This window comes from Gymnoscopelus braueri (assembly GCF_963280865.1).
Source record: "Gymnoscopelus braueri genome assembly, chromosome: 2".
NCBI lineage: Eukaryota > Metazoa > Chordata > Actinopteri > Myctophiformes > Myctophidae > Gymnoscopelus > Gymnoscopelus braueri.
In genome coordinates this window covers 35,248,026-35,260,147 of record NC_137604.1, presented here as the reverse complement: position 1 = coordinate 35,260,147, position 12,122 = coordinate 35,248,026, and the positions used below count along the sequence as shown (strand labels likewise).

At 41.8% G+C, this 12,122-nt stretch overlaps 1 protein-coding gene across 1 annotated transcript in view; it reads left to right on the top strand.

The window, feature by feature from the left end:
- Positions 1-5,410: 5,410 nt before the first annotated feature.
- LOC308078711 (B-cell lymphoma/leukemia 11A-like) overlaps positions 5,411-12,122 on the top strand; it is a 53,215-nt gene continuing 46,503 nt past the window's right edge. Inside the window, exons 1-2 of the mRNA XM_080420012.1 lie at positions 5,411-5,712; positions 9,012-9,404. Of these exons, the coding sequence (XP_080276138.1) occupies positions 5,658-5,712; positions 9,012-9,404 (448 nt within the window). The 5' untranslated portion in view covers positions 5,411-5,657. The remainder of the gene's footprint in view (positions 5,713-9,011; positions 9,405-12,122) is intronic.

Below are 12,122 nucleotides of genomic sequence, written 5' to 3'. Positions count from 1 at the left end.
TGTGTGTGTGTGTGTGTGTGTGTGTGTGTGTGTGTGTGTGTGTGTGTGTGTGTGTGTGTGTGTGTGTGTGTGTGTGTGTGTGTGTGTGTGTGTGTGTGAGAGAGAGAGAGAGAAGGTGGCAAAGGTGCAGGGCCACAATTTAGTTTGAAATATAAACAACCACACCTGTAATTACCATCGTTAATCGTTAATGCCATAATAAGGTGCAAAGTAAGATGCAGTTGCAGATCCTGTGGTTGTGTCTGATCGCTTCGATCAAGCGTAAAAGAAGGCACTACTCTTTTGGGCTGGCTGACGGTCTGTCTGTCTGTCTTTCTTTCATCATCAATAATTGCTAAATCATCTGCTTTATTTACACAACTAACAGCAACATCAGCTATGGAAAAACATTGACATCAGTCAAAGGAGCTATTGGTGTGTGCCATAGACAAATAAACTCTTGTGTACCACAATAAAGGTCACTCACTGGTCTTTGCCATGTAAAATCCTCAGCTCTGAGTATACAAATGGACCCAAATTGACCCTTTTCGGTCAGTGTTAATTTAACTCTAAGGGTCCATTTATACACTCAGTTAAATTAGCACTGATGCTTTTACTGTGCATTCTTGGTGTAAACAACGCTAGAATAAAACTCCTTTTATTCCAATATAAATTGAATAATGCCTTACGGGATTCTGGACATTCCACTAAACTTGAAAATTGAATTACTCTGCAGTGTGGCCAGGTCAACAAATCCACTGCTTCTCCGTCACTGAAAGGAAAGAGGTCAGAGATACAGGGGAGGAAATGAACATGATGTGGGATAAATTATGAGGCAGACATCCAGAAAGACTGGACATACTGTCAGACTTGTAGGGAAGGCCTATTAATGTAATTGGGTGGTGCACGCAATGTCTGCCAGGCAGACATAGATAGATAGACACACAAACCAAGAGGTACACATAGGCTATTCCTCTTACACACAAACACACAAGCAAGACATACAGAGAGAACAAGAGGGACTCTCCCTGTATGTTTTCCCTGTACCCTTTCTGCTTGAATAAACATCCATATGGTGCCATGCAGCCATGTTGTTTTCACAGTTTTTTATTATTTATTTCTATGCATAAGAGCATGAACCAGCACTACACAGCTCTTGTCATTGAGAGCCAGTCCTGCAGCAGCAAGAGCATCATCAATAGGCCTTGCTGACTCACGTTCTATCGATGAATTAGGGAGATTAAATTATGCACACTTTGTCATATCTGGGTCCCATGCCTGCATGATCACTCCATAGTCCAAATGAATCTTGTCAGTCCTCCTCTCTCTTAGCGATGGGCTGGGTTGATTAACCCTTTCCACTGCCTGCTTGCTTTAATGGCCCAGATTTCACGTCTGGTCGCTTGACCACATACTCTATGTAGATCCCTAGAGAACTGATGAACTGTCATCTGCGATATCTCACAGATGACAGTTCACGACAGTTCTCTCTGTGCATGCAGCAATAGACAATTCGTATAGCAAGCCACTGTGGATGGATACCCAGTATAATGTTTGGTCTAGACGTAACCCAGGCCATGCTATGGGCCGACATGAATTATAGCCAGGCTACAGTTTAATATCTGTCCAAAAAAACACATTATTCCTGGGCTTATACCCGATAGTCGAAATGTTGATTATATATTAGGCTACTGTACATCATAATAATTTAACATGAGAGTCTGTCGTGGATGTTTTCGTTCACCGCACATAATCAATGTCGCCTGGTCCTGTTGGTGCCGTGCCGTCTTATATATAGTGCGGCCATTCATGCACGTTCCAAATATGGGCTAATTTGTAAGGGTTTCCTCTAATCCTCTAGAGCCATAGATAGATCCACTACGAGTCACGACAATAGCTTACAGCTGATGTGCACTTTAAAGGCTCCATACCATTATGGACGACAATATAGATTGTTGTCGGACGAACACAGCGCTGCTCATTTCACTGCATGTCTTCATGCCCAGTGACAGCAGACGAACAAAGGCATCATTAGGTGTGGTCCGGTGTCAAAAGATAACGATAAGCGGTACATTTCACTTACTCGTTGTTGTTAAACGCGAAGAAGCATCATCCGATGTGCGATATGTAATATAACGGCTTTATGAACGGCGCAGCCCGCTTGCCCAGCCCTGGTCCCCAAACGCGACCGTTTCTGACCGCATGGTGGCGCTGTGGAACGCACGGAGCTGGCTGTGCCTGGCGGTGACTGCGCTCACTCACCTTACGTAGGCCTTCAGGAGGGATGCTGCGCGCACGTAATAGCAGTGGTGGGAAAAAGTACTCAAATGTTTTACTTAAGAAAAGTATCAATACTGCAATGTAGAAATACTACAAGTTTAATATAACGGAATTAAAATGTTACTTGAGTAAAAGTACCAAAGTATTGGTATCAAAATTAGCCTACCAAATGTAGAAAGTAGGCTACTCATTATGCAGTTTTCAAATGTATGAAATGTATAAAAGTCCTTTGAAAATAAAGCTCACAATGTGTCGCATCGCAAGGCATTGTGAACTTGTAGATTGGCTATTTTCATGTATGTTTTGTAATAATAATCAAAACCTGCAAAGTAACTAGTAACTAAAGTTTTCAAATAATTGTAGTGGAGTAAAAGTACAATATCTGCCTCTGAGATGTAGTGGAGTAGAAGTAAAAGTACTGAAAACTGGAAATAATCCAGTAAAGTAAAAATACCTCAAAAGTACTTAGGTACAGTGCTTGAGTAAATGTACTTAGATATATTACACCACTGCATTATAGTATTTTCCTCGTGTATTATTTTTATAGGCAGCCTAGGCCATGATATAAATATATTTGGCAATGAACTGGCTATTTTAACTACAATGAATAAAGCTTTATGATGGGTTGTTCTTGTTCAAGATGATCTGTAATCGTCTTCATGAGGGAGAACAGGTTATATTTTAGCCTAGGCAATGTCCTCCTAATCGCACACAAACACAGCTATAATGTTCTAACATTGTGTGAGTGTGTACTGTCTGTTAATTGTAAGTATGATTGTTGTTTATGTTATGGTTATTTCAACATACATAAAAATACGCATCAGCCAGATGGTCATGGACATGAGCATGACTGCTACTGCATGCGTTAGAATACTGCTTATGTTATGTTTTACTATAATACCACTAGATGGCGTCATCTTACTTTATGATAAGTGGAGAGTAAAAAAAGGTGCATGAACACAATAATTGCACTGTCGCTGTAGAAACGATATGAAATGTTCAAAGTAAAACAGTAGCCTATGTAAAAAAAAAAAGAAGAAAAAAAGTAGTAGAACCATCAAACCCTGTGAATAAATATTATAGCCAAACGGTGTCAATTCTCACCACCAGAAATGCGAAGTATAGGCCAACAACGAAATGTACAACTGAATGTATAATAGGCTAACATTAAATATTCTAAATATTTCACCTACTTAAACTATAACAAATGTATTTGAACTCTTTTGAAAAGATAGGCTATATGCCTTTGTGATAACTTTGTCACTATATGGCTATTTGAAAAGGGCTCCAAGGAGTTATTTTGACAAACTTTGTCTTGAAACTTTCCCGAATAGCTATTATAACATTTATGATGTGTTCATATTTTTATATTGTGTAACCTGGCTGCAAAACCAACTATTAGGTCCAACGAAAGAAAGTTATAGGTTATAGACTCGAGATAGGCCCAAATAGACCTAGGGAAAGTGATTATTATAAAAAAATTTCTTTTATAAGTGTTAAATGGTTCTTTATTCTGATAACAATCATTGCTAAGAGTGTTTGTTCAGTAACAGGAGTCTCTCTGTCTGTCCAGCTTGTTAGAAAACAGAAAAATTTGCATTTTCCGGTCGGGATACCGATTTTATCCAATCAGGAGAGGTGAAATTGGAAGCGATGACACAAATAAATGAGCAGACAAAATTGGAGCTGGAACACTATCAAATTGAAACTGATAACTTTCTCCTGATTGGCTGGAATTTGGCCACCCACTTGAAAATGTTTTTTTGTTATCAAAGAGCTTTAGAGACAGGGAGACCCCTGTTACTGAACAAACACACTAGCTATATGATTACTATCAGAATATAGAGTTTTAGCCCCAAAATAGGCTATCACTTTTTAGGCTATCACTTTACCCTATACCTTTAATGTAGCAAATGCTTGATATAGGTCTAGTCATTATGCATGAGTGAGTGCTGGGGATTGTCGTGAGTTGTGATTATTGTTTCAACGTGTCATCACAGTTAAATGTTTATAGGATACTATTCAGTGCTGTTGTTGGTTGTTGTGACCCATTATCCTGACACAGCAGATGAGGTCGCAACACGTGCCGTCATCCCCATCTAAATATGTTTAAAATAGATTTTAACATAGGCTAATAATCCAGAGGAACATCTCTGTTCCTCTGGATTTGTGATTGTGAGTGACTTATCATGGCTTCTTTAGCCTTTTTATTGAATTGCATAGGCCTATTAGGCTTCTGATTCGTGCAGGTGAAGTGTTTTGTGATTATATCTTTTATCTGTCTGTCTATCTGTGTGCACGCAGCGATTTAGTAACGTGCTGCAGTTACCAGGTTAATTTTACAGCCTTAAATGTTTTATGATATATGTCCTTGAATCTAATAGGGTATTTAATGCGCTCTGTATTTGACCAGTAGACCTCTATGCCGGATTTAGAGGCCTCAATCTCAAGGAGTAGTATAGCCTACATTTTATACAAAGATGTTGTTGGACTATATAAAGCTGCCTGCACAATAGAACATAGCATTATTTGAAGGTATATTACACCCAGATTAATGACCATTTAATCCACTCCTGTATGTTGAAGAAGAAGTTTTACAAAGATCCTCCTAACTCCCTTTATACGGAAAATTGACATGAACGCAAAAGACAGCATATTCCCAAAGATTGCTTATTGCTTTAAAATCTAGAAACAATCATAATGGTCTTTGGAAAATGCCTCCTGTCAGATCAGTAGCATAGTCTATTTGGGGTCAAACAGTTGCTCTTGTCCACAGACATACCTACCTTAGTAGTAGTACTAGTAGGCTACATGAAAAAAAGGGGGAAAAAACGCTTGGACGACTCAAGTCCATTGCGCTTTGCGCTCGCTCGCTCTCTCTCTCTCTCTCTCTCTCTCTCTCTCTCTCTCTCTCTCTCTCTCGCTCTCTCCCTCTCTCTCTCTCTCTCTGGCCCAGCCCCCCTGATCCCCTCTGTCCACTGGCGTCTTCAGGGTCTCTTTCTTTTTTTCTCACATGTAGCCCATAATGACCGTCCATTGGTTTTTATTATCGCCTCTCCCCCTCCCTCTCCTCCGCTTCGCCCTGCCCATGTTTTGTGTGTCTGTGTCCATCCATCTCCTGACGTTCAAGTTCGCAGGAACGTCACGTCCGCACTTGAACTTGCAGCTCAGGGGGGCTCTCTGCCATACCCCCCCATCCCTCGCTCTTTTCAAAAAAGTCATGAAGACCTCCGCACAACCTGTACCGTGCGCGTCACCCTCCGTGTGTGATCTGTAATTTTTTTTTTTTTTGTGGATGTCAGACCGACGCATCAATGAAGATATCTACTTTGGAGTCTACCTTGTAGAAATGGATCTCCCAATGTGAACTGTAAACTGAAAGCCACCACTAAACCGACATGTCTCGCCGCAAGCAAGGCAAACCCCAGCACTTGAGCAAACGGGAGTTTTCGCGTAAGTGGAGATACTTTGCAGTTTGACTAATCTTTTCTGATTTAAAACCCCAGGATTTCTTCTTCGTAAGAGGGCAACTTCCACACTGGGGGATGTATGTAAACGGACGCGACTCGGACCTTACCGCTGTCCACTGGAAAGATCAAAAAAATGTCGAACAACCCACAAGGTTACAGGTTTATTTAAACCGTCGAGGAATCCGTGTTGCTGAAAGTTTTGGAATCACATTTATAGAGAACGTGATGACCTGGGCTAGAGGGTTGCAGAAATTGTATAACCCCAAGGTTTCATTCGCCATTAAAGGGCATGCATATGCTATATGGCGAGAGACCTTTGCCTATATAGGCACCCTGTCGTTGCCATTCGCTGATTTAAGTTTTCGGATATGGAATCATTCATTCATCGTGCATATACGCGGAGACGTATTCCACTACAAGAAATGGTCATATTCGCTTTGGGTCCGATGATTTATTAAGATGATTTTTTGTGCTGACTTGGACGTGGAAAAGTGGTGTTTACATGCCCACTTGTCAGCGGACCTCGTGTGCGGAACCTATCAAATATAGCTTTTGAACCGCAATTTCTCTTCCCGTTGCTGTCTAAATGCCCGTGCAGTTATGATATAACGTTACTATAGCTACACGTTTATTACGAGCCACAGAGCTTTTTAACGGAGTATTGGCTTAAGACCTTTGATCCTATTTTGTTCAATAATAGGCTAGTGGTCTGTTTACGTTCATATTACAATTTAATGCGGCGCGATGTTTACACGTTATCATTTCCAGGACACGAATAGTCATTATGTTTTATGAAGGCAAGATGGAATATTAGTAAGCAGGGTGTCATTTCGTTATAGTGCACGATAGCCCTTCCGTGGTCGTTAGGTAACATTAGGAGCACTAGCCTATAGGTCTATCTATGTAGCCTACTCGTATACGCATGCCAAAGAATGTGGAAACCTCTCCAAATCATAGGTCTAAACGGCTGGAGAAACGAAGTTTCAGGCATACAAAATAGCGAATTAAAATATACATCTATACATATCCCTATATAGTGTTTTAATCGCGTGCTTCTGTTTGCGTTTCCGATCTGGGTTGAAAACCAATTACGTTCTTGTAACATATGCCTTCATTTGCAGACAATTTGTCTGAGCGCTTTCCAGCAGGGGGCACAATATGATTGTGGTCCCTTGCTTATGAACTTGAACTTGATCGAGGCTACTTTATCACTTCATAAGCTCGCCTTGACCAGACTCGGTCGTTCATTATATGACAAATAAGCGATCGTGTATATTAGATTTTCCGTGTAATGCTCATTTAATAGATTCCTGTTATTTCAGTGGAAGAGATAAAATAGGCCTTCACGAGAATAAAATGATATAATTAAGGAAATGGCCACAATAAAAGCTGGGGTTTTTCAAAGACATTCGTTTTGAACCCTAGTATATTTACCACCACAGAAAATAAAAAAGAGTTGGCCTATAAGATTTTGTCCCGTTTTTAATCATTGCACTATCACTATTTGTAAGTCCTTCTCTAAATCTAAAATTTGCATCAACATTTGTGTAGGCTATATGGGCTTATATACCTACTTATATATCTGTGTTCATGGAGCCTATTTATTTTAATTATAGGCTAACAAAATGCTAAATTTTACATGTACGCATCCTTTGAATAAGCTTACTATTGCGGGAATATTTAACACGCATGTTAATAATCGACAGTGGGAAGTTATAGCCAATTATCAAAATGCATGCCGATAGCCTGCTATAGTCGATAAATGCAATGTTTTATATTTTATTTGAAAATGTATACGACCCAGTAGGCTATTTAAAGGTGTTTTGTAAAAACCAAAGTTGGTTTTAAAAAGATACTACTACTGTGAGTGATAATTGATTAATTGGCCAAACAAATATGCCTGTGCATTGGTTAATTATTTCCCCACTACTGAAATAGATCTAGGCCTATAGGCCTACCGGTTGGCTAGCTTTTGGGGATGCTCTGAACTGTTGGTGCAGTCAGATGTCTGGGGAAAAAGGGGGGATTAAGGTTTTGAAAGTTATTCTATTCCCTCTTGCCTGCATCAAAATGAGATTATTTGGTTTGAAGAAAAGCTTTCCACATAGCCTCACACTTCTATGTCCAGAGCATAAGCTGTTTAAGATAAGCTCCGGTAAAATAGGGGAGTATTCCCTCATCTTTAATGCAGTTGAACATACAGGTAGCAGGCCTATCTTGCATAGTCCCTCACCGCCTTCTCGTTTGACCCGACACGGAATTAAAGGTTGAACAGGCGGCAAGAATTCATCACATCTTATCTCAACATCCCAGTTGGCTCGCCGAATGTCGTTTACCGTGGCTAGATTACTTCTTTTAAATGCTCGCTCTCAGTACTTCAGGGACCTACTCCACATTCGCCCCTCAATGTCTAACCTCGGTTCACGAGATCCCAGCACTTTTAACGAAATGGGGTCCAATCATCTTGAACTCAAATTAGAATCTATTTTTTGATTCTCAGAGGTGTTAGGTTCATTAAAAAACGAGATTGGCAGCACAATAAAGAGGGTCATGCAACTTAATCGTTTGGCTGCCTGCAAGCTGAACGTGTCAGTCCTTATCGAAACAGTGTGTGATTCTTTCTTTCTTTCTTCCTTCCTTCCTTCCTTTATTTCTTTCTACAACATAATTTTTTTACTAATAGGCCATTATGCTATTATGATGATATTGTTATCACTCATGTTTAACAGGATAGTGATAATAAAGACCAGGTCTATTGAAAATATTACATAGCTCATCCCTGTGATTATACTACATTTACTGTCAGCCTCCTCAACACAAAAGTGTGGGGTCCCCTAGAAGAAAGAAAAGCAAACTAATCTTTGAACAGGTTCCATCAAATAACAGTTTACACCTTTGAGGTCAATCCATGTCTCTTTCTATTTCTAGACAGCTTTTATGACACTTCTCTTATATCCTTTTAAATGTGTCATATCAAATGACTACATCCCGAATATTGTGTGTCTCCACATTTGCAGTTGGATTTGTACAATTAATATACATGTATTTCAGGGGGATTTAAAAAAAACGAATAGACAGGATCTGTTTTATGATTAGTATACCATTCAGAGCTGTATAGACCTACATTAAGTATGATTATTATATCCTGCTTTTAAACTATGCTTAGTGCCTGTGGAGAAATGTGGCTTAAATATCAGAAGTCCAAAGGGTGGATGGGAGATGAAGGTGTCGCTTTTATATCAATACTGACTTGATTCTTGTCTCCCTTGCTTCCTGATCCAGCGGAGCCCCTGTCAGGTGTTTTAGCAGACGGACACTCTCAGGACTCCCACCGAGCGGGAGAGGACCAGTGTGAGCCCCTGAAAGGGGACCAGGACCTACTGACCTGCGGCCAGTGCCACTCCCGTTTCCCCCTGGCGGACATCCTGCTGTTCATCGAACACAAGCGGAGGCAGTGCCACGGGAGCCTCTGTTCGGACAAGCCTTTAGACAGGCCCCCATCCTCCCCTCTCGCCTCGCCCCTCTCCACCTCCTCCTCGCACACACGGACCCACCCTCAGCACCCACGGAGGGCCTGTCACCCCGTGGAGGTGGCTGTTCAGGTGTCGCCGCATGACGAGGATTGTTTATCCACACCCTCGCATGGAATAATCCCCAAGCAGGAGAATATCACAGGTAGATGCAAATTACAAAGTTCAAAATGGCTGCCACACACAGTAAACAAACACGCAGGGAAGACGTTTCTCTGATTGCACTGAATTCATTCACCCGGTGATTTGAGGTGTTACGTTTATCACTCTTTTTTTATGGTTTTTAGGGACCCATTTTTAAGGGGGAATGTTAATGTTCTCTCAGATCGCCATTGTTATACTACTGGAAGAGGGTACGTTTCTGATCTGCATAACCAGAGTGTGAAATGTCTGCTGCCGCATTCAGAGCTGCAAATCTCTCTCAAATGAGCCAAGAACCCACATATATTCCAGCAGTCCTGGAGAAAAAAGAAAAAAAAACTAGTGAGAAAGTGTGACATTCACACTCAGTGAGAGAGAAAGACTGGATGAGAGAGTGAGCAAGAGCCTGAAAGGAAGGGTGAATGAGAGACAGGGTTCTTTGGTTCATCACTGCATCACAGATGTGTACAGATCGTCTGGCCTCCACATTCTCTCTCATGTGGTGGTGACAGATGTATCTCTATCCCTCTGTGGCTTTTCACACAGCTATATCTCTCTCGCCCTCAAATACGTGCCTGCGAAGTCTCACTTCGACACTAAAATTAAAAAGCAGATACGAGGGAATGTAATTATGTTAAACTGTCAAGGAAGAGGCATTTATTTGAGGAACCCTGCAGCCACTAATTGTCAGTGTTTCTCTTGATTCGCTTAATTAAGAACTTCTTAAGGTGGTTGGTCGGCTGGTTGGTTTGTTGGTTGTCCATGGCTAAATGAGGCTGGAGTGAAAAACACGATTCGCTGTTCAAACAAGCATGTGTCTCTTATGAGTGGCTCTACAGCGTTTACTGTAATTTCAGTTTTTAATGGTAATGCATTTCACTTGATTGTTGTCTTGGCACTTAAAGTGAAATAATTATTTCATTTTCATTTAAATGTCATTGGCAGTGTTCCAAGTCCAACGCTATGCTGTTTCGTGTATGGTCTTTGCAGATAGCATCCAAATAATCTACATAATCTGGTTTTGATAGCCTATGTGAGAGTGACCACTCTGTGTGTTCATTAGTATGCAATTCAACATCTGCTCTATTTGTGAACGTATATGCGGTCACTCTTGATTCTCTCACCCACACACACTGTACACACAGATACATACACAAGTTCCTCTCTCTCCTCTCTTTTTCTCTCTCTCTCTCTCTCTCTCTCTCTCTCTCTCTCACACACACACACACACACACACACACACACACACACACACACACACACACACACACACACACACACACACACACACACACACACACACACACGCTCACTCGCGCACACACACACACACACGCTCACAGACATGCTCACACACTCACGCACGTGTCGGACATGCCTCTTGGCCCTGTCAGCTGTTCAACCATGCTTTTCTTCGCTCATTTAGATCATCATGCAGTGAAGTTCACATGATATCATAGGGTCACTAGCATCATGCACTATGCCTTTATTTATAGGCCTAATGGCTCTGGACATTGTGTAGAGTCAGAGGCTGTGCTTAATAATGAAGAGACAACATGAACATGTGGAGGTGGAGGCGTGAGTGGTTATCTCTTTGTAACTATTTCATAACTGTGTTACAAAGCCTAATGTATCCTTAGTAGTACAACGGTATTGTCCTGCGCCACAAATAGCAGATCCCGGCACATTGTGAGCTTGTAGATCTGCTATTTCGGCGTAGGACACCATCGTACAACGGAATATGAATTAGAAGTGGAAGAGAACGCTGTGGTGGTGCATTCTTCTTATTCAGATTGACTGTACAGGTGAGAGAGAGAGAGTGTTCTAAGCAGAGATGAAAAGGGATAGCGGCGAGAGACAGCGACTTCGAGACAGACAGATAAGACAGATCTGGGCTCTGTTGGAGTCAGACAGATAGACAGACAGTAAAGCAGAAAAAACAACTTCTCCCTCCTCCAAATGCTTATGAATGAAATGTATCGCAGATTGATGGATCCACACTGGCAGTGCCAGCGCACCACCCCATGCCCCATATGCTAGCTGCCATGTTTCCCCCCCTTGCTCAGTAAGAGGCTGACACTGAGATGAGGAGTCCCCAATCCAAACGGTTCCCTTCCCAGTTCCCACCGTGCATCAATTCCATACTGGGCCTGCCTGTCTCATATCTCCTGTACTCACACTATACAGTAATCCTCAGTGTTCCTTTAAATCCAAATAGACTACAAATGGAAGCAAATAGACCCGAATTGTAATCTATTCAGAGTTAAATTAGTACTATAGTTTTACAGTGTACAAACCTTGTAGAACATCATGACACCTTAAAATATTTACAGTACTGTCTTCTACCATACGCGTGCACACGCACGCACGCACGCCCCCTTTTTCTACGTAAACCCAGGTCTGACTCCACCTCTGCTGCACCATTGCGGCTGTGACTGGGGCTGCAATTGATGGAGATCAGATCTGTATTGACCAACACTAGGATCCAGAGCTTGGAAAGGGAATAGAGCCTCACTTATTCCTGCTACTTAAGCTGCTTGGTGAAGCTGCGATAGGCTTGGGACTCGGGACAGCTGAGTTTGGAGCTGGAGGTTGGCGCTGTGTCTCGGTGTGTCTAGTAGTGGGTCTTTTGGACAGCTGAGGCCAGGGCAGTCTGGGGGTGTCAGGGCTGCAGCTGGGGCCGTGGGTCTGGAGTCTGGAGCCCTGGGCCGTTAGGAGGAGG